A 23,720-nucleotide genomic window follows, 5' to 3' on the forward strand; every position below is an offset into this window, starting at 1 on the left:
TATTTGCCTCCATAGTAACATATTTGTTGAAATAAAATTCTTAACTAGGTCAGATTGGTGCTTTTGTTTAAAATCCACTAAACCTCCAACTTCAGAGTTTGTGTTGCTCTTCCAGCCAAACGGTGATAAATCAGCACTTACCCGAGACGACAGACGCAACAAGCTGGCCGGCTAGCTAGTGGTATCGTAGCAGCTAGTTAGCGATAGCATCAACCGCCAAGAATCAGAACGTAATAAGACGTGTTTGCGCGCGACTCAAAATAACGTTTGCAGACAGAAAGGTCTCGCGAGAAAAATAATATTTGTGGCAGTTGACAAGCAACATATAGCGTGACATTAGATTAGGACGCTAAACAAAATAAATAAAATATTCATAATACAAGAGGGAAAATGTCGGTACCTTAGCAAAAAAACAATAGGATTCAGAAGTGGACATTTTGTCCAGCTGTAATTTCTATAAATAATTGCTGTCAGAAATCCAAACACAATTCCTTTCACAGAGTTTCATTATTTTTCACAGTTGTCTGCCTCATTTTCCTTTGGAAACAAAGTTATTGGTTAAAATAAAGTGATTTCAAATCTGACCAGCAGTGTGCAGCCAGACCTGGGGGCTTTGAAAGCTCAGAATGGTGAAGTGAAACCAGTTTCTCATTAATGCAGAAGTCAGTTAAAAAAACAAACGGTCTTCATATCATCAAGATCTATTTTCCTTCTTTGTTGTCAGTTCTTAGTTTTTCTTCCCCATTTTAATTGATTTCCTCTTCTTGCCCTTTAAATCAGTAACCATGGCGATGGACATCTATTTAAAGAAAAACAGCTTCAACAAAAAACAACAATATGCGATAACTGCACAAAAATCAACACTTCTACATTTTATTATACATTTCCACATGTACAGGATTTTTTAAACAGTTCAGTTTCACAAAGGAGACAAATCAATAAAAAAAACAAAAACTAACATTTGTTGCCTTTACACCACTCAGTACAACAGTACCATCCTGTGACTTAAACCAATGACATTTCGTTACATTGAGCATTTATTCTGGGATTTATATGAGAACATGCCACTAAAAATAAAACTAAGTGTGTTTGTACAATACACCAGTTAATTGATTTGTTATCGGCTCGTTTATTTAAGAGTCTGTCAGAGTGATATAAGACTTAATGTGCTGATGCTGTTTGTGCTTTTCCTGGATCGTGTTTAGATCTATGCTAACGCCAGACGAAGCTGGTGAACAATAAATTAACATAAATACACATTTGACATATAAAACATATTTAACAGAAATTAAAATGATGGATTTGAATGAAAACGGAATTGTGAAGAATCTAAACTCAGACACTAATTCATGAAGACGATGTTATTTTGCGTAATAACTTTCCTTCAATAGGCAAAAAGGTCAAAGACTTTTGTATTTTCTGTTCATTTTACAAAATAATTTTCTTCTATATCACTACAGACTGTTCACTTCCTCATAAACCAATACTACAGAATACACCATTATTTTGTTGTATTGGCACAATGCTTTTCTTAAAGGATAAAAGATTAAAATAATATTTTGCAAAAACTTTCTGCTAAATTTCTGCTGGCTGAAAAAAACTTTAGATTTAGTCAAATATTCACCCAAGAGAAATGTTCACACAGAAACCTGCTGGGTTACGTCTTTAATCCAAACACCAGGTCAGAACATTAACCCAGTTTACTGAGTTACAGAATAAACTACAAGACGGCCATTTTGAACTACAGACCAACAACCAGATCCGACCTCGACGAACCTCGTATTCAGGATGAAGGAAAGTATTTAGCAGTGTAATAATTATAATGTCACAGTAATAATCACATCACAGAACAACTTTTTTCACTTATGCTAACGTCAGCCTGTTAGCTGCTAAGTAGCTAGCACAAGCTAGTGCTAGCTATGCTAAACATTCAGACACTGACTGAAGAACTGGTCGTTAAGTAATTAAAACAAACTATATTTCATACAGTGTTTTTAACTTTAGAATTAAAATTTAACTGTCAGGTAAAGTCATTTTAGGCATTGTTAGTTTAATTGGCTTATTTTTCTTTGGTATAATTACATTAATTTTTTGTGTAGATAATATGTAGCAGGTTTCAGATGAACACCATTACCTGAATATTTTATATTTTACTGTAATTTCATTCATTTTGGTTCTACGTAACCAAAATAAAAGAGATTATGATGATCAGATTTGTGACTTCCAGTTGGTAATTATAAAGGAAATGTGATTATATAACCAAATAAATAACCATATTTGGTCATAGAATCACATTTCCTTACAGCAGACTGTTGCTGAATATTATAATATTCAGGACTTAGTTGTCTAAGGACTTTGGCAACTAAATCTTTAGTTGCCACAGTACGTTGAATGTTTCCATCGTTGGTCCGAATCAATAAAACATTTTAGTTTGATGCACAGAAAACAAAATCATGTTGGTGAAACTACGCTGTGTAATAATGACTTTAGTTTTAGAGAATGAGTTCAGTCACTTAAGCTAAAGTTAGCCTTTCACCTGCTAATTAGCTAGTGCTAGCTTAGCTCAACAATAACAATCTGACCAAAGAATTGGTCATAAAGTTTGTCGGTTTCAGTTGTTTTGTTTTGAAATGATTCAGGTACAAATTTTCATTGTTCTACATATAGAGAAAAAAAGGAAATGTTGGTATCAATTAGAACTGGGAAGAAACGACCCGAAAACAAAATGAAGGTTCTGTTGTCTTCATTTCCTAAAGAGTCCCATCTGATGTGTTTTTATGACCAGTTTCCATTTTGTCCCTGTGAACAGACAGACTCTTTCTGGCTTCCTTCCACAGACTGAAAAACGTATTTAGATAAATTAAACTCTCTTGCTGTGAGTTTCTGGGAACAACATGAAGGATTTTCCAAGGTGTAACCAAACTCTTAACCATTATTTAGATTCAGTTATCCAGGACCCACGCCGTTAGATCCGTCTGTTTCAACGCTGATCTGTGATGTTTCAGTGGATAAAACAGAAACTCAAATTTAAATGAGCATCAAACCAATAAAAACCAAGTCATGATGGAAACACAGAGCCGTCTGCCGCTATTAAAGATGGACGCCTCATCTTAACAACAAGCCTGATTCCAGTGAAAGTTTGCAGAAAGGCTTCTGATTCCTGACTGCAGTCACACATTTAACTACCATCCTCACTTTAAATGTCTTTAAAGGTCAAAGGTCGGGCTTCCTGAAAAGCCTGGTTGCTGTTTTAGTTCCTTCAGTGTTTCCACGCGGCTGCTGAGCTGTTAGTGTTTCTCTGGCTGCTTCTATGTGAACTCTGGCTCGCCTCCGTAAGCGTAGCTGTTGGTCCCGGCCGGCTGGACGTACTCCTCGGTTCTGTCCCAGTCCGAGACCCAGCCGCCGCCGCCTCCGTTGGGGTCGGAGCCCTGGGTGGTGGCGCCGTAGCCGGCTCCCCCGCTGGAGCGGTACAGTTCCTCCGTCTCGTTGGCGAGCTCGTCTTCGTCCAGGATGCCGCACTTCTCCACGCTCAGCTCCTCCGGCTCGGCCCACGGCTGCTTCTCCCCAGAGGCAAAAATACCTGCACAGAAAGTCCGACATCAGCCGCGGTTCCCGCACAAATACTCACCTGCACCCTGCTAATGTCGGAAAAACACAATTTAACAACCGCAGTGGAAACATAAATTAAAATCATGCCTGAATCAGCTTGTTCAGGCGATAAGTTATTAAAAATCATAATTCAGCCAATCAGAGGAGACATTGGCGTCTTTTTCAGGCGCTGGAGCCACAACCCAAAACCTTTCTGGGGCCCTAAGCAGATCTTCATTTTCAACAAAATGTGATGATTCATCAGTCCTGAGTTACAGTGTAACAAAGATACTCATCATTAAATCTCCTCTGCTGCCCAGCAGGAAATGTTTCCAGAACTCAGTTTGATAAAAACCACACCAAGACTTCAGAGAACGATGACGAGTTGGACTCACCATAAAATATAACCCCGCCGTAATGAACGAGTGAGGCGATCAGAAACACACCCTGCCACTCCTCCCGCGTCTGAAAACAGAAAACAAACAGAACAATTAGAAAGAAGGACATCAGAACTAAGACTGATAAACACAAACTGTTTTAAAACTTTCATCCACCTCAGGGCTCTGCCTTGTGTAACTTATGGAAGTGGTTAAATAAAAATTAAAACAAGAAGTCTTTCAGAAGAACAAACTCTGCTGTGTGGCAACATTTTCCTTCACAAACTCAACAGAAAAATGAGATTTCTGCCGAGTCAGAGAGAAAATCAGTTTCAGTTTTTATAAAGTCAATGTGGTTCTGGTTTTATCTCCCTTTTAGGATCTTAGTCATTTATTTCCATCCTTCCTTTTTTCAGCAGCATGATAATTAAATATAGAAATGCTGTGCTTTTTGTCCAGAATCGATGCTCCACTGCAGGTTTACAGTCGGTTGGATCAGAGGCTCCAGTTTGAACTTTTATGAAAATGTTTTTTTACATGTTAGTCAAAACTGACAGAATCTGTGAGAAGATTGATCTCCAGCCATTACACTGAAAAAATGCACCAAAAACAACCAATCAGAGCCAGGAGGCGGGGCTTAGCGCTGTTAAACAGCCCCATGTACGTGCTGCTAAATGTGCTAATGGTGGCGAAACAAATTGAAGTTACAGGAAAATCATTTGTCTGATGTCATCGTTGAATAAACGGCTAACTGAAGTTAGCTAGTTAAGGCTAGCAGCAAGCCATAACTAGCTAACTAAGCCTTAGCTAGTTAGCTAACTAAACCCTCGTTAGCCTTAGTATTTACGACAGGCTGCGCTAGCTGCAGCGCAGCACAGAGAAAGATGTTGAGAGAGAGGGAGGGTGGAGCAGCACCACATGGAGGGTGATTGACAGCACTAAAACCTGCCTTCTGGCTCTGATTGGTTGTTTCTAGTTAGCACTAAGAGCTTCATTTTTTTGCAGATTATTTGTCACAACAAACTGTTACAACATGATAACAGTTTCCACAAATATGTAAAAATATTTTCATAAAAGCTTTTTGGGTCGTTCTGGAGAAGAGTGTTACGATCATAAACACCGTGACATCGTTTGACCCGTTTCTTCAACCAGATAATCAGTAAAGTCAGACCAGCTCCCACCTTGTGTTTGGTCATGGCGCCAACGATCAGCGGGCAGACCATGCCGGACAGCGTGCCCACGCCGTTGGAGATCCCCATGAGGATGCTGGCGTATCGCGGCGCGATGTCCAGGTGGTTGACGTTAAAACCTTCACAGGACAGAAAATGCCGACAAAATTACGCTAAAAATGTATTAAATTTACGTTCAAATTGTGGGTTAGTAACAGTTACATTTACTGCTGTAAGTGTTTTTACTACGCTGTATACTTTTATAATAATTTTATTATAAAGTATTTCTACTCTTACTTGAGTAAAATTTCTGGATTTTCTTCACACTGAATGAAAAACAAACATGTTTTAATTCAACAAACCTGATGTTCTAAAGTTTCATCAGTTTTTATTGAAGATTTTGTTTATTTGATCTGGAAACATTTTCTTTGGCTTGATTTTGTTATTCTGTCCTTTTTAGTCCTTAAAATACCAAAACCTCCACTTAGTTTTCCATTTTGATCCATCTGATGATGTAAATGACGGATCATTTGATCAGTTCTGACGTTTTATTCTCCCGTTTCTGTTTTCGGGTCGTTTCTCTGCGTGAACATTAAAAACCTGAAATGGCGAAGCCAGAAAATCCCACCGCCAGAACCAGGAAGGTGATGGCGACGCCCTTCGTGTGCGAGAAGCCGACCACCAGCAGCAGGGTGGCCTCCATCCCGAACCCTGGCGCAGACCAGAGGTCAGAGGTCAGAGGTCACAACAAACACAAACCTGAGTGCAGAAAGCTCACTGATCTGGAATCTGTCTGCTAAGCGCCGTTATCTAACGAAATCGAACCTCAGCTGACACTCAGTCATCGTTTGTGTTTTCACACTCTGACTGGAGGGTGAGCGCGTTAAAAACACACAGAGTCTGCTGAGTCACCAGAACAAAATCTAGAAACATACATCTAGAAAATGTTTTTTTTATTTGACCTGATCTTAATGCAGGTCAAACTTTCTGCACTGCAAAGACAAACAAAGTATTTTTGGTTTAGTTTCTAGTGCAAATATCCTCGTAGCTTTTCTAACTTATAATTAATTACCTGCAGTTTGTTGTGAATGAATAATTTATTAATATTGATGGAAATGTTCAGTGGCAGATTATTTCATTTGTAACAAGACATTTTTTCCTTGTTATAAGTGAAATTATCTGTGGCTGGAACTTGAACATTTCCATCAATATTAATAAATTATTCATTCACAACAAGCTGCAGGTAATTAATTATCAGTTAGAAAAGCTACGAGGATATTTGCACTAGAAACTAAAGAAATATTTGTTTAGATTTGTTGTTTTTACAGTGAGTTTCTTCTTCCTCTGACCTCCACAGTTCATGATCTTCCTGACGTTGGTGGTGGTCATGATGTGGTTGGACCGCAGGTAGTCGGCGATTTGGCCTCCGATGGGAACGATGATGGTCATGACCAGGTGAGGCAGAGCAGAAAGCATTCCCACCTGGAGGAAACGCAGGCCGTCACAAACTTTAAAGATCATTTCAGATGAAACACTCTGAGTGTTTTATTCTTTGTCCTGTTAGCTTCTCTGTTTAGCATCACCTCTTTCATGTAACAAAAAAATATTCTTTTGAGGAAATATTCTGAATTTATTGCATCAAGAACAAAGAAAAAATGTTTTTTTTAATTACCTTTACATTTTTAAACATCACTCAGTTGGTTACCATGTTTTTGTCGAGAGTTTAATAGAGCCACATGCAGCTCTAGAATGGCCTAGTCAAAGTTCAGGCCTAAATGCCAAGAGACTCTGAGGCAAAACATTATTCGTACAGAGCAACATTAAAGGCAAAAATGATGCTGCTGCTGCTGGTTGGCCTAGTCAAAGTCCAGGCCTAAAGCTGTGAAATGACTTGATAACTGATGTTCACAGTTTGTGAAGCTCAGTGACTTTGAGTTGCAATAAAAGTTTTTTTTTGTTTTTTTTTACTTCCTGCTCTGCTTTGTGTTTCCTGCCTCCTGAAATAAAGGCTGAATTACCTTGCTGATCTCGAAGCCAAACACTTCCTCGAAGTAGGCGGGCTGGCTGATGAGCAGCAGGTAGAAGGTCCAGCTGCGGCAGAAATTGGCCACGATGATGGCGTAGACCGGCATGGAGGTGAAGAACGATTTCCACGGAGTGTTGAACTTCTGCAACACCAAAACGCTCAGCGGTTCAACGTCTGAAACGTTTCTCACATTCAGATCAATTATTAGCAAAACCACAACGACCAACAGAAACTAGAGCTGTGGTCAGACTGGAAACTTTGGGCCCACAGAGAAACAGAGGCGCCGACAGATCTGTCCGTTTCTCTGACTCGACACGACTGACTGAGAGAAAACCGACTGACTCTGTTTCTGCATGATGAAGCGATTTGGCTGGAATTAACTGATCTTTGGTTGTTTAGTTTGTTTTCTATGACGGAGAACTAAAACAATAAAATAAAGTCAGAATTTATGAGAAACAACAAAAAGAATAAAGTCGTACAGCAGCAGGTTGAAATGAGGAAAAAGTCATAATAATATAAGAATAATGTTGAAATGAAACAATAAAGTCACAATGTTACAAGAATAAAGTTGTAATAATAAGAAAAAGTCATAATAATATTGGAAAAAAAATATAATAAAATGAGAAAAAACTAAAAATGATGGGAGAAAAATACCAATAATACGAGAAAAACGTCAAAACAAAACAAGTTGTAATGTGAGAAAATAAAACAGTTTTTATATCATCTGAATAAAATGATAATAATGAACAAATGTTCTTAGTTTCTTTCTGCTGCTTTCATTCATGATTTCTGTTTCATGTTCATGTTTATTTTTGAACGAACTGATCAAATAGGAGTGTGAACGAGTCTGTGCAGTTTCACGTTTACTCTGAATCAGCTGGTGACCGGCGGCCATGTTTGTTTGTTGTGTATTTAGCGCGGCGGCGGCGCGGCGGCCGACTGACCGTCACCGTGTGCTGAGCCGACTCGCCGATGCTCTCCTCGATGTACGTCCGCTCCTCCTCCGTGATGGTCGGGTGAGCCGCCGGACTCTCGTAGGAAACCAGGATCCAGAAGCAGTACCACATGACCCCGAAGGTCCCTGCAGGGAGGGAGAGGTCAAAAGGTCAAGACAACCAGTTTGTGACCAGGAATCAGAAAACATGTCAATATTTATGCAAAACATCCTAAAAACATGTAAAGAGCTGCTACATCTGCCAGTGGAACCAATTCATCGTTTTTATTAAATATTTACAGAAAACAAGCTGAAAATGTCTGAAAAGTTACTTTTAAGTTTTCTTACTTTGTACTAAGATTAAAACTAGACCAAAAATACTTTGTAAGATTTTGTTTTTCTGCCGTGTTTATCCTGCAAACAGGGTTCTTTCTGTGTTTTCTGAGAATGTCAGAGGTCAAAGGTCGCTCACCGTAGACGTAGAAGACGGAGGACCATCCTGAGTACTGGACCAGGATCCCAGCCAGCGGCATGGCGATCACCGCGCCCGCATAAGATCCTGCAGAACCAGTCAGACGCATTGATGCCTGAAAACTAATAAATCTGTTGATCACATTATAAACTGAAACAAAGTCGATTATTTCTATTTGCAGGTTTTATTGTTTTCTCTTTCTTCCGAAACCTGGAGGATAAAAGTCTTCAGTCTGCTGCTTTGGCCTCAACTAGCTCTTATTTTAAAAGATCATTTTGTTTACAGTGAATTATAATTCATTGTATTTGTTGTTTTGATTATTTATTTTAGATATTTAAAATGAGGTTAAATGTTCCTGAGAATGTAAAGTTTAGATCTTTGAGAGTTTGTTCTAACATGATGTTACTGTAAAATGGTCTCAAAACAACAATATTATCGTTTATCGCGATAATTTCTGGGCCGATTTATAATCCAGCAACATTTATGCCAGATATGCAGCAGCTTTAATCCACAGCTCTGTTGGATTCAGGTTATCGTGAAAATGCAGACATGATGATTGCAGAGACAACAGAAAGAAGCAGCAGTGTGATGTACGGCGGACCCTGAACGCACCACAGAAGGCCGTCGTGGCCAGCCGGCTTCGCTCCAGCGGCGGGGCCCATTTGGCCCAGATGCCGTGGCAGGCCGGGTAAGAGACGCCCTGCAGGAGAGGAGAGGAGGCAGGAACACACCGAGAGAGAAACCACGATTCACAACTAGTCATGAGATCAACCACAGAGACAGACGTCAACTGTTTCAAACACACACTGCAACACACACTGCAACACACACACACTGCAACACACACTGCAACACACACACACTGCAACACACACACTGCAACACACACTGCAACACACACTGCAACACACACACTGCAACACACACACTGCAACACACACACAGTGCAACACACACTGCAACACACACACACTGCAACACACCCTGATATTCTCGGTTCCCTTAAAATAAAACCAAACTAACTGAAAAGTAACTTTTCAGCAAGAGATTAATTTATGTAAATAATTCCTAACATTATAGCTATTTTTTTACTTTTGATTGTTTACTTTATTAGAAGTAATTTTCAGTTAACTTGATATTGTAAATATTAATAAAAATGTATTTTGCTGCCTCCTGTTCTAGACGTTGTTTCAGGGATTCAGAGGAAAGCAGGATAGATCTTTAGATTTTTACGTCTAATAAACTCTGAAATCAGTCAGATTTATTTTATTTTTCACTCCCATAAACATTAATAAAGCTTCAGGTTGTGAAGTGAAGAGTTCTGAGCTCCAACGGCTTGGACACTTTCTGGACCAGAATGTTTCTCCGTACCTCCACCAGGCCCTGACAGATCCTCACTATGATGACGCAGCCGAAGTGCATCCGCGCCGCCGTGGGGATCAGCATGTTCAGGCAGGAAGTGGCGACGATGGCGAAGCCAAACACCCTACAGAGGCACACAGAGGTCAAAGGTCAGGGGGAAGACACCCAGAAATGTGAACATCAGGAGGATTAGCTGACCTGTTTGCTGCGAACCTCTGACAGATGAAACCTCCGGGGATCTGAGTGACGATGTAACCCCAGAAGAAGGAACCGTGGATCATCCCAACCGTCTCTGGATCCCAGGTGAACTGAGCTTTCTGACGGGACACAAACGCATCACAGTCACATTTACTGAGGGGACTCAAACGCATCACAGTCACATTTACTGAGGGGACTCAAACGCATCACAGTCACATTTACTGAGGGGACTCAAACGCATCACGCCCACATAAACTAACATTTACTCTTTAAAGCCTCCTGTGAGGATTAAAGGTGAGATGATGAGATCTCAGGTGAAATAAAGTAAAACATCTAAAGTGGCGCAACAGTGACACCTGCTGTCCGTTCAGCAGTACTGCATCTCTTTTGTTTGTTTTTCTTTAATTTGGTGAACATCATTGTTTATCTCCTCTGTTCCCCAGGGGCTCCCAAAGTGAGGCTCAGGGGGCCAAAGTGTGGCCCCCAGGGGCCATCTGTGGCTTTTTGTGCAGCAATTCAAGAATGACACAAATCTGAGGCGTCGTTTTATTGTAATCTTAATCTTGTTATCATTTATGTATTTTTTACATTTATTTTCTTTTGGCCTCTTTAAAGCTGGGTTTACTCTGACATTTTCAGTCGCATCATTTAAATTAAACAGAATCTCCAGATTGTTTGAATAGAAAATTGTTTGACTCTAAAAATCTGAATCAAATTGAATTGTTGAAAGATTTTCTTCTCTAACGACATTTTTACAAACATTCAGAATCAGAACGGAGAACTGATCAAATGAAGAAAAAACACACTTTTTATTAACGAACAATCAGCATCAAAGTTTATGAATGTTTCAGCGTACTGAAGGGGTGCACAAACTCTTTGCCAAGAGACAAAAATATAAATATTTTTGCAAATAAAAATGTTAATGAACCTTTTTCCTTTTACCAGCTCAGAAATTAATTAAAATATATATATTGAAATGAACAAAATGTTAACATTTTTACAAACAGAAAAAGTGATCTATAAGTGATTATAGATTCAGAATATAAGTTATTATAAGGCACCACTGCAAAAACACAAAATCTTACTTTTAATGTAGTTTCACTTAGATTTGAAATTAGACTAAAATCATTTAGAAGTAACTTTTCTGTGAGGTTTGTCAGTTTGCTTTTAGTCAATAATTCCTTCATACTGATTTAAAAAAAAGATTATTTCACTTAAAACATTTTTCTCCATTGGTGAAATAATCTGTCAATGGAACTGAACTTTTTCATCCACATTAAGAAATTATTGATTTAAAAGAAGTTTGTTTTTTTTTCTGAAAAGTTAAATGTAACTTAGTTTTATTTTAAGGACTCAGATATTTGCACCAGAAACTAGATGAAAAAACCTGGTAATATTTTGTGTTTTTGCAGTGTAGTTTACAGTTTTCTGGTTTTAGTTTTTTAATCCAAACTTAGCAACAGGAAGTTGCTCTTACTGAAATGAAGCTGTTGGGTATTTGTCATTCCACTTACTACAAAAATAATTTGAAACCTGGTTAATAAAAGAGTTTAATTTGAGTTGTTTTTGTCTTTCTGTAAAAATTAAATGGCTCCATTGCAGAACTGTGATCGGGGCCACAATAAACAATCAGGAGGGCAGAGAACGGCCCTGGCGCCACCGGTTGGACACCGAGGTCCTGGCCGTTCAGAGGGGAAGCCCGGAGGAAGAGCTGATCCAACTCACCACGATGACCTCCTTGTTGTCCCTGAAGACGGTGTGGCTGTTGACCATGCTGACGATGGCCACGCCCAGGTTGCACCTGATGCCGAACGAGATGCAGAAGCCGATCCCGGACAGGATGGCGATGATGTAGCGGCGGGGCAGGCCGAAGCAGGTGCAGTCCACCACCGGCATCTCCTTCTCCTGCACCAGCTCCGGCCGGCCCTCCGCCGACAGCTCGATGGTTTCGCCATTTTCCTGCTTCTTCTCTAGCGCCCTGCAGCAACGAGAGACGTTTCCTTCATTCGGCAACAAAACGCAGAACTCCACGTTTCAGCTACAGAAAATTTATAGAAACTCCTCTGTTAGAATAATAAGTATCAACAGAATCCAGACTTTAATATTCTGCTAACGCGCTAACAGCAGAGCTCATTTTTAGCGGTTATGCTAATTTTTAAAATGCTTAGCATACTTAGCTTCCCCTAAAGTCAGAGGTCAGCAAATTTCCAAAAACTACACTTGAGTGAGAAGCACGATTTATTTTTACTCAGCTGAGTAAAAAGCAGAAATGACTCCAGAGTTAGAAAGTATTTGGTAAAACGTCTGAGTAACTGATCAAACTATCAATCTTTAAAAACGATCATCAGACGGACTGAAACAGAAAGTCAAGAGGAAATTTTGGTATTTTAACAACAAGAATAACAATAACTCATATAAGCAATAAAAAAAATAACAAAATGAGGCAAAAAATAATTTTTCCAAATCAGTTTTAATAAAATCTTCAGAAACTTGAACAAAATCTTCAGGTGTTAAAACATGTTTGTTTTTATTCAGTGGGAAGAAAAAACTGAAATTTATCAGTTTGAAAAAAAAAAAAACATGCTAGAAAAAAATCCCAGAAATTTTTAGATTAATCTCAGAAATACTTTTGGCAGAAATTATTATTTTTTAATCTATAATGACTCCAACACGCCGTTGTAGATGTAAATTATAATCCCAAAATGAAAACTGGTGCTTCGGGGTTGTAGTCTGATCATTTGAGTTGGAGTTAGCGCTTCAGCATTAGCTTCCGCTAACACTGTGTTGGTGTAGCAATTTAGCGTTAGCGTTGCTAATGGTCATGACTAGTGCTTTAGGGCTAGCATAGCTAGCATTTTGTTAGCCGTGCCCACCACTGTTTTCCAGAGAATCGGCTGTTTTCCCAACATGAAGCTTTTCTCTGCTGGCTGTTTAAAACCCGTCTGGATGCCAGATGGTTTCTGAATCCGTCAGGCTGAGTGGATATTCTCAGCCTCTCCAGAGGAACACCAGCGTTTGTTTCTTACTTCTGCTGGAGGTGTTAATATATTTTGGTTTTTGCTTTGCACACATTTATCTCCTGACAGAAGCAGCTCCTAACGCCACAGAAGGTGTTGGGAACTGCAGAGAGAAACAACAACATGTTTCTCCTCTTCTTCACGTTTCCTGAGCAGCTCTGACCTTTTTCTGCCTCCTGTCTGAAAAACATCAAATATGTATCCAAGGAGCCATAAATGAAACATGACATGTGAAACGCTGAGCAGAAACCTCTTCATATCAATTCCAACTATGAACAAACAAACCGTGGCATGAAAACGTTTTTACTTACAATCATTTTTGCTTTTTTATGTTTCAGATCAACTCATTTTAACAGCAGATACATCAGTTAGCAAAAATCTGTTTAAAAATTGGGATTTTATTTGTAAAGAGTGTGAAAAAGTAATGACATCATAAAACTGATAATTGGTTGTTCCACATTAAACATGCAGTGTTGGTGATAATCTGGAATTAGTTTTTATTGGACAGTTTGAGGAAGTGATGTGCATTTTAAATGTTTATCTGCTCAAAAACAAACTAAAGTAACATTTTATATTATTGTAGATACAAACATTAAAAGGTTTTACATGACAGAACCACGGCTGCAGACGTTTTGGGCTGAATTATCTTCTTATCTGGGTTGAATGTTTTGCCTCTTGATGTTTGTGGTTCTAGTTATTAAACAAATGAACAAACATCATTAATAATCTGTATTTTATGGAATTGAAGATAAAATTTCGTCTGATTTCTAGTTTTCTTTTTAAAGATTTTTTTGTTCTATTGACAACAGTGGCGGCCCAAGAGGGGGGGCTCAGAGGGCCACGGCCCCTACATAAAAAATGTCTCTCTCCCAAGAGAAAGATGTTCATGTCATAGAAAGGCATCATCTTCAATAAAGACATAAATGTACAACCCAATAAATGGATAAATTAATTAATTAATAAGTAATTTTTTTTCTGTTTTGTCCGTTTTTTTCTCTTGATTTCTCTTGACTTTTTGTGTTCAAAAATAATTTATTTTTATCAACTATATGAATCCTTTTTTGTTCCATTTAATCAAAATTATCCACCTGATTTATTTTGATGTCAAATAAACAAATAAATAAACTACATTGAATTATTTCTTTCTTTATTCCTAGCTAAATATTTTTGAGGACATGCATTTTGTTTTACGCTCTAATGGCTGAAGCCGTTTGTCATGTCGCTGGTTTTAGTTTTTCTGTCTGAAGACGCTGTAAAAACGAAATGTCAGATCTTTTCAATCAACTCATGAAACAGGGAGAAATAAAAGCCTCGCAATAATAAACCAGAGTTACTTTGAGCGTGCTTAAAGGTTGCAACAATCCTCAGCGGTGATGAAGTATTGATGATTCTCCAAGTTAAATTATTAATAGGCTATCTCTGGCTCACTCAGTCTATTTTTGTCCGGGCGGGTCCCTCTTCCTCCTTCCTGCCTCCTCCTCATCTTCACTTGCCTTTCCCACCAACAGTCCACAAAACTCCTTTCTCTCCAACAATCACTTCCTGGTCTGTGTCCACCACAAAAATACAAATATTCACCTTATTTTTATATGATCTCAAATCACTTTAAATAGATACACGCTAGAAAACAAAATGGCAGATCGGCGGCCTGAAATCGCTCTGAAACAAGGAAGTGAAAAAAAAAAAATCTAGATTTTTCAAAGATTTTATCTTAAAGTCAGAAAATTCAGTCATCGATTAAATCACTTTGAAACCATTTCCCTCCCTTTCACAATCATCACACAGCACAACATAAATGCCAATAAAAGTTTCGCCGTTAGAGAGAATAACAGACCTTCAATGTGTTCGGATATTTTCTCCAAGGCGCCATATTTGTTAGCATGAAGCTAATCTGTTGCGGTGACTGTTCATCGCTGACCTGTTCAGGAAAATCTGCTGTAATCCCTGAAAGCCACCTGACCTTCCGCTGGATGCCACCTGAAGAACGGAGCCGGACCAGAACCAGAACCAGAACCAGAACCGAGAATCAGGGCCAGAACCGATAATGCTAATGAAAGCAGAAGCACTTCCGGTGCAGGCAGATTTGAACACGAAAATTACAACAGTTTATTTATATTTTATAATGATAATGTATTTAGTGTTTCTTATCGTGATAAACAGATTCATTAGAAAGATTAATTTTATTTGATGAATTTTATTAATTGGTAACGAGTATCCAAGTATCCAAGTATCCAAGTGTCCGAGTATCATCGCTGCTTTAACATGTTTTTACTCAAATAAATGTAAAACTCATCCGTCCAAAATTACTCCAGAATAAAACAGTATTTGGTAAAAACTCAAATACTTAGTAGGTTTAACTAATCAAAATTTACTTTAATATTTCAAAATTACATCATCAAACAGAGCAAAATATAAAGTTCTGTGGAAATTTGGGTATTTTAAGAAGAAAAATGATCCCTTCAAATCATTTTAGGCAAATGGAAAATTAAGAAAATCAGGCAAAAGAAACATTTTTACAAATCAGATTCTTTCAAAATAAAACTCATGAAACTTTAACAGAAGCTGCAGGTGAGAGTCTGTCTGGTGAATCTTTGGTTAAAACAAGATGAATATTTATTCAGCAAAGTTTTTCACAGTCGGTGTCCAGAAATTTTGCTCAAATAACAGTAGTGATTAATATAATTATTGCTTTATTGTTAAATCATTATTAAAATTTGATTACTTCATGATAGAATTACTTTAGTAAAAGTAAAAAGTACAGCGTGGTAAAATTACTCCTAAAAGTTTTTTTTGTTTTTTGTTATTTTCAAAAAAATTACTCAGTATAAATATAACTGAGTAATTGTAACTAGTTACTGAACTCTGACAGAGTTGAGTTGGATTATCGGTTTTGAATCATTGACACAGAAAGTCCAGTAACAACTGGAGGGAAGTCCCAACTGGACCCAACTGGTACCAACTGGACCCAACTGGCCCCAATTGGTACCAACTGGACCCAACTGGTCCCAACTGGACCCAACTGGACCCAACTGGCCCCAATTGGTACCAACTGGACCCAACTGGTCCCAACTGGACCCAACTGGACCCAACTGGCCCCAATTGGTACCAACTGGATCCAACTGGACCCAACTGGTACCAACTGGACCCAACTGGACCCAACTGGTACCAACTGGTACCAACTGGTACCAACTGGACCCAACTGGTACCAACTTGTACCAACTGGACCCAACTGGCCCCAATTGGTACCAACTGGACCCAACTGGACCCAACTGGTACCAACTGGTCCCAACTGGACCCAACTGGACCCAACTGGTACCAACTTGTACCAACTGGACCCAACTGGCCCCAATTGGTACCAACTGGACCCAACTGGACCCAACTGGTCCCAACTGGACCCAACTGGACCCAACTGGTCCCAACTGGACCCAACTGGTACCAACTGGACCCAACTGGTACCAACTTGTACCAACTGGACCCAACTGGCCCCAATTGGTACCAACTGGACCCAACTGGTACCAACTGGTCCCAACTGGACCCAACTGGTACCAACTGGACCCAACTGGTCCCAACTGGACCCAATTGGTACCAACGGGACCCAACTGGTACCAACTGGTCCCAACTAGACCCAACTGGTCCCAATTGGTACCAACTAGACCCAACTGGCCCCAATTGGTACCAACTGGACCCAACTGGTACCAACTGGTCCCAACTGGACCCAACTGGTCCCAACTAGACCCAACTGGTCCCAACTGGACCCCACTGGCCCCAATTGGTACCAACTGGACCCAACTGGTACCAACTGGACCCAACTGGTACCAACTGGTCCCAACTGGACCCAATTGGTACCAACTGGACCCAACTGGACCCAACTGGTACCAACTGGACCCAACTGGTCCCAACTGGACCCAACTGGTACCAACTGGACCCAACTGGACCCAACTGGTACCAACTTGTACCAACTGGACCCAACTGGCCCCAATTGGTACCAACTGGACCCAACTGGTCCCAACTGGACCCCACTGGCCCCAACTGGTACCAACTGGACCCAACTGGTACCAACTGGTCCCAACTGGACCCAATTGGTACCAACTGGACCCAACTGGTACCAACTGGTCCCAACTGGACCCAACTGGTACCAACTGGACCCAACTGGTACCAACTGGTCCCAACTGGACCCAACTGGTACCAACTGGACCCAACTGGTCCCAACTGGACCCAATTGGTACCAACGGGACCCAACTGGTACCAACTGGTCCCAACTAGACCCAACTGGTCCCAATTGGTACCAACTGGTCCCAACTGGCCCCAATTGGTACCAACTGGACCCAACTGGTACCAACTGGTCCCAACTGGACCCAACTGGTACCAACTGGACCCAACTGGTAGCAACTGGTCCCAACTGGACCCCACTGACCAGCAGCCTCCCACGCGCGTTACGCGGCGCACCTGGTTGCACGTGCGCCGGGCGGAAGTGACGGCTTGCAGCCTGCTGCCGTTTAATGAGAGGACTAATCCCGGTAGTTGGGCGTCCCGCGGAGGGAGGGGCAGAGATCGGCCCAGGTGTTCATCCTGCGGGGATTTACGCAGGCCGACAGCTTGGAGAGGAGAAGCTATTTCTGGACAGGATTTAAGAGTTGAGACGCTGCATCAAATCCCAGGAGGGAGAAAGGCGAGTCCATCGATAACCTCCATGCTCTCAGATTCCTGAAAATGCTCCGAACTTTTCCCCTTTAGCCCTACACTGTAAAAAATGAACTCGGAGTTGACATTAGAACGACGGAGAATCCCAGCAGAAAACTGGGGAAATGAGAAAAAACTATTAATAAAATTACAAAACGTGTTCTTTAGTTATTCTTAATTTTGGCATATTTTTATATTTTTATTTTTTATCTTTATTTCTCCCTCTCTTTCCCAATACAATAAATATTAGTGACCCTAGATTAATCAAAGAATATTAGAGAAACAAAAATAACAGAAATGCAAATTAGTCAATTACTGCCAAAAAACTAAAATAAGATTCCTCTGTTTGTTCGTCTGTAAGGTTTCTGTCTGCACTAGTTGGTGAATAAATATAAAAATGTATAAAAGAAAATAAAAAATAAAACACTTGTGTCCCCAAACTAAATAAATAAACAAATATTTTAACAAAAAATGTTTACGTTGTTTTCACAGCAACAATATGTGAATATAATTAATTTCTTACATAAATATTGTAACAGTCGTAACAAAACAATTCTGTTAATGTTTCATTCAAATAGCAGAAAAACTTTTTAAAATACTAAACATTCACGTCACTTTGTGACTTTATGTTGTTGTTTTTACACTAAATTAAAACTTATTTCTGTAGATTTAACAGATTATTGATGTAATTCAGCTGTGAATTCAATCACTGAAACTTATTTCACATATTTTTTTAGTGCCGTTAATTATTTAATGTCTATCGTTTTCACAGGAAACAACATTTTTTACAGTGTAAGTGTTGAGGTTTTTATCCCTTTAGCCTTTTATGACTCAGTGTCAGATTTCTGCTGTGTTTAGTCATAATCTGTCATTAAATCTGCTAATCTGCAGCACAATCCCTGAAGTTTATGTATTAATCCAAACCTAAACACTCTGAGTTTTAACTGAAATATAATTAATTTGTGATAAACCTGCAGACGGTGTTTAAGCAGCCGCTGCAGCATAAAGCAGCAGAAATTGATCCAGAAATCGATCCGACGTTTCATCTTTCGCTGAAAGGACATTTCTGCCTGCGATGAAACCAGATTCTGTTCCTGGATCCCAGGAAGAGACGGCGACTAATTTTACTCCAACTGCAGGTTGGAGCTTCAGTTCGGGCTTCAGCCCTCAGAATGGACCAGAAAGTTCTGGAGTCGGAGCATAAATGCAGATGTGTCAGATAATCCAGGCTTGAGGACATCCTGATCTCCTCCGCTGCTCTTATCGGTCAGACGGGCCGGCCAGAGGCACAAGCACAGTTTGAGGGATTGAACTCAGACAGACGAGCTCAAGTTTGACCAAACGTGACAAATTAAAGGTAATAATTACAAATCTGAGGTGGGAAAATCATGAAATGTTACACTGAAAAAAGAGAATGGCGCTCCAACTAAAAAATAAAGAATTTGTAACATGTCAAACTTCAATTTATAAATTGAAGATATTTAAGAAAACCATAATTTGATTATTTTCAACAAATCAAGTTGGATCTCCTTCTTTTTTTATTTTAACGGTTATAAAACACTAACATGCATCAATACCAGAAAGAATAAATAAATCTCTGAATGAAACTTTTCAGAACAAATATGGAAATCAAATATGAAAAATATTTAAAGAACCAATATAAGACAGAAAGTTAGTCACTCTGGCTAAATCCGTCATATTTACGCAATGAATTAATGTTGATTAATATTCATTGTTCCCTTTAAGAAAATAATCACACGCTCTAAATTACCTCTTTATCTCAGCTAATTGTTTAACAGAAATGTAAAAACCTGTAGAGGAGAACTGGGCGCCCTCAGGTAATACTCCGCCCAGGGCCGCCGCCTCATCGGACCGGCCCTGCGGCAGATCGTGATAATTCCGGTTTTCGCTTTATGGATCAGTTTTAGGCATTAAGAGGATCGACCTACCCGTAAATCTTCCCCAGAGTCTTCGCTGCCGCAGCTTTGAACCTGTCCGGCCGGATCTCCATCCTCGCGGTCCGGTCCGGTTCCGAGCGCACAGCCTTCTCCTCTGCTTCCTAAAAAAATCCGCTTTTATTCACCTGATCATCAGATTCCTTCAAATTCCCAAATCTGAGGCGGCGGTCCCGGGATTTTCTGGTTTCTAATAATCATAAACACATTTTAAAAATCATTTCCAGCCCAACATTTGCTTCTGAATCCACACGAACTTGTTTTAATGTGGTTTGGGTCCGCGGCGGTTCCCTTCCAGGGAACTTTGGGGAGGATTCATGGCCAGGCGGTGCTGAAGCAGATTACCGCTGCCTGCCTGCGCGCTAATCTCCAGCAGTGAGTAGTGGAGAGCATGTCACTTCCTCCCGGCGCTCCGGCTTTTTTCAGCCGAGCCGGGCTATTCTGGGCGCGCAGCGGCCGTGAATGGAGGGAGTGGACCGGACCGGGACACCAGGACTCACCGGGCGGGAACCGCGGGATGCTCTCCGGACTCCGGAAGGCGCTTTATGCCTCCAGGAATCAACTTTAAACTCAGTTAAAATGTGTAAAGTGTTGCATACAACTTTATTATTTATATAAATTACAATTCCGCAGAGTTGGGTTGTAACTGTTTACTTGAGTAACTTTTTTGAAAATAAAAAATGTTCTTTTAGGAGTATTTTTACGACGTCGTACTTTTCACTTTTACGTGAGTAATTTTATTCTGAAGTATTTCTCCTCTTACTTGAGTGAATCTGGATTTTATTTTTATTTTTATCACTGAATGAAAATCAAACATGTTTAACCAAAACCTCTCCAGACACTCAGCTGCAGTTTCTGTTAAATCTCATCAGAATTTTATTGAAACTGATTTGGAAACATTTTATTTTGCCTGATTTTGTTTTTTGTTGCTATTTATATAAACTATTCTAATATTGGTCCTTAAAATACCAACATTTCCACTTTATAACTTTATATTTTGGTCCATCTGATGATGTAATTTTTCAATATTAAATTATTGATAATTTGATCAATGGACTTTTTACCAAATACCTTTTTATTCTTGAACGGCTCCTTTTTACTTTTACTTAAGTAAAAATATCTAATTGCTAGAACGTGTTACTATGACGAAGTATGAAAATTGTTGTGTGTGTATAACAAGGAGCAAATTTTCAGCAAAAACTCAAATATTTTGGGAATATTCTCAGAAATATTCCAGAAAATTTTCCAGAAAAAACAATTCTGAGCTCCAAAAGGGAAAAAACTGCAAGAGAAAAAAAACCCTAATAAATTTCAGTTTAATTTAATAAAAAAATTCTACAACAAATCGTAAATATCTGAGTTTGAAAAGTCAAATAATTGCTAGAAAAACCTCAGAATTTTCTAGAAAAAACTTTAATTTGAGATTAGTCTCAAAACAACACAGGCCACTAGAGTGCGCTACATCTCCAACTAGGAGCTTTAAATATCAAAGGTTTAATAATTACCTTCTTAAAGGGCCAGTACCAAGTGTTTTCCAGGCACATGGTGTCATTTTATAGTACAACCAGTAAATATGTTACCTTCAGTTATTATAAAACTGCCAAAAATATCAAATGTAACCTAATATAACACCTATTATAGAAATCAGTTTTCCTTTAAAGCTTCGTTCCACAGGTGGTTTAATCTGAGAGGAAATGACCTTTAATGACCCCACAATGAAAACCGTCTTCAACAAAAACAGCTTCAGACTTCAGGCACAGCTGATCCTGGGCTTTAATATTTCTCATTTATTCGTTTTATTTCCAGGAACAAAAAACAATGAAATCAGACCAACAGTTCGTCTGAGGCTTTTATTTCCTACTGAGCAAAACTTAGAGCTCACATTAGAGCTGCTGGTGAGGGGTCAGAGGTCACCGGGGTCATGGTTAATAGAGCTAGAGATAGACAGAGAATTAACTAGAAAGCACAGCTGTATGGAGCTAAATTGGGGCCGTAAAATTTGTTCAAGAGTAAAAAAATGAAAACCAAAAAAAACTTAAAACAAAAAAAAAAATAATGAGACACACAAATAATTTAGGAAATGATAAAATTTAGAAAGTGGAAAAAAAAATTAAGCTACAGGAGAAATTTAAAATTGAAAAAGATTTGAAAGGGAAAAAAGAAATTAAATTTGAAACAGGAAGTTCAAACCTAGTATTTCAGTTTCAGATCTTTTTTTAAGATGACTTGGTTTTTCTTGGAACAAACCTGATGGCCCTATTGGAGCTCCATACAGCGGCCTGTGCAGCCGCTTCAGATGCAGCTTTTCTCCAGATCCTGAGCCGATATGGTTCTCAGGGAACGAGAGGAGAGGAAGAGCGGTGGGAACGGCATGGCGGCCGGCGGCGGCGACAGGCGGGGCGCCACGGAGATGATGGACGGCGAGTCCGCCAGCGAGCCGTAGCCCGATCTCTGCAAACACATGGAGGACGAGTCGGCAGCAGGGCCGTGGAAAAACCCGGGAGGGTCCAGGGCGTCTGCGGTGCCCACTGGTCAGAAAATTCAACAAAAACACTCAAAGTTATGAAAAATACTTAAGAAGGCTAAAGGTCTATGACAATAGTCATAATAATAACAGAATAATGCAATAATATGATTAAATAAAATCATAATAATACCACAAGAAAAAATGCAATAATGAGCAAATAAAGTTGAACATTTCAAGAATAAGGTAATAATGCTACAAAAAGTCACATAACAGAATAAAGTTGTAATAATTTGAGAACGAGGTCATAATATTACCGGAACAAAATCAAAATTATATGTGAAAAAGTTACAATGATATCAGAATGAAGTCATAATAGAAAAATAAATGAATCATAGCAAAGATTTTATGTGAGAATAAAGTTCTAATAATATGAGAATAAAATTGTACAAAAATAAAGAAAATAAAACTGATGATAAAAGTCGTAATAATGAACAATAAAGTCTTACTGTACAACTTTATTCCCATCATTTTAAGACTTTAATCCCATAATTTAATCTTTTTCTGAGCTTGGCCTTGTGATGCTCCATCATATTTTAAAAAGGGAAAAAAAAAAAGAAGTAAATTTTTTCTAAACTTCTGTGGATTGGGGCCCAAACCAGCCTCCTGCCCCGGGCCCCAGATCCTCCTAAAACCAACCCTGGACGGATGACTCGGTTCTGATTGGAGGAACTTTCAATGTTTATAGTGAAGAAGCACAACAAATATGAGAGAAGCAGGTGAGTTTTGCTCAGGCATGTGAGCGGGCAGACCTGGGGGGTCCTGCAGCTGCGTGTGCAGGTATTGCTGTTTGGTGTAGAAGTTGTTGTAGATGCAGTAAACTGCCGCCATCAGAGCAACAGTCCCGACAGACGCGGCGATGAAGAGGAAAATCTTGGCGTTGTCTTTGTCTACATGAGCATCTGGATCAGAACCAGCAGAAAAAATAAAATTTTATTAAAATGTTTTTATGCTGCCAGAACGGTTTGGTATGACACATAAAAAAATAAAAATTCAGCTCCTTTTCTTTTTCAGTTGCTAACTAGAAACAACCAATCAGAGCCAGGAGGCGGGGCTTAGTGCTGTCAATCACCCTCCAGATCTCTGCTACGCTACAGCCTGTGGTAAATGCTAAAGCTAGTTAGCATAGCCACCAATGACGGCAGATAAATATTTTCCTGTAAGTTGCTTCTCTGCCATTAGTGCATTCAGCAGCGAGTGCATGAGCTTGATTGGCAGCGTTAAGCTCCTCCTCCTGATTGGTTGTTTTTGGTGAAAACTGCCAACATGGAGACAGTTAATTTATAAGAGTCACTGCAGCTTTAAATCCAGTGGATTTAAAGTCTGGGGAACTTACAAGTCCTCTTAGCGTTGAGAGGAGCTGCGTCGTCCTGAACGAGGAGGTCCCGGATGTGAGGAAGAGGAGGAGGAGGAGGAGG

General features: G+C 39.5%; 1 protein-coding gene across 2 annotated transcripts; it reads right to left on the minus strand.

The window, feature by feature from the left end:
• Positions 1 to 867: 867 nt before the first annotated feature.
• LOC122822797 (vesicular glutamate transporter 1-like) lies at positions 868 to 20,119 on the minus strand. Of its 2 annotated transcripts, none has more exons than XM_044101730.1 (13): positions 19,773 to 20,119; positions 11,852 to 12,104; positions 10,127 to 10,245; positions 9,938 to 10,052; positions 9,179 to 9,266; positions 8,567 to 8,653; positions 8,105 to 8,241; positions 7,153 to 7,302; positions 6,484 to 6,616; positions 5,735 to 5,845; positions 5,147 to 5,274; positions 3,984 to 4,053; positions 868 to 3,580 (listed from the first exon to the last, which is right to left on the minus strand). In XM_044101730.1, the coding sequence occupies exons 1-13, from the start codon at positions 19,832 to 19,834 to the stop codon at positions 3,309 to 3,311; spliced, it is 1,725 nt and encodes a 574-aa protein (XP_043957665.1). In that variant the 5' UTR covers positions 19,835 to 20,119; the 3' UTR covers positions 868 to 3,308. The 2 variants fall into 2 exon arrangements, with proteins under 2 accessions (XP_043957665.1, XP_043957666.1); XM_044101731.1 differs by lacking the exon at positions 19,773 to 20,119 and adding an exon at positions 14,978 to 15,161.
• Between the last annotated feature and the right edge of the window lie 3,601 nt (positions 20,120 to 23,720).

The sequence above is a fragment of the Gambusia affinis genome, linkage group LG20, assembly GCF_019740435.1.
Source record: "Gambusia affinis linkage group LG20, SWU_Gaff_1.0, whole genome shotgun sequence".
NCBI classification, from domain to species: Eukaryota; Metazoa; Chordata; class Actinopteri; order Cyprinodontiformes; family Poeciliidae; genus Gambusia; species Gambusia affinis.

What these genes read in the sequence shown, in the direction of transcription:
- LOC122822797 (XM_044101730.1), bottom strand. Translation starts at nt 19,834, where the DNA reads ATGGAGATCCGGCCGGACAGGTTCAAAGCTGCGGCAGCGAAGACTCTG. An exon ending in CTCCGTCTTCTACGTCTACG is followed by an intron (nt 8,242 to 8,566) that starts GTGAGCGACCTT and finishes CCCTCCCTGCAG; the next exon opens with GGACCTTCGGGGTCATGTGG. An exon ending in CGGCGGGGTTATATTTTATG is followed by an intron (nt 3,581 to 3,983) that starts GTGAGTCCAACT and finishes CTTTCTGTGCAG; the next exon opens with GTATTTTTGCCTCTGGGGAG.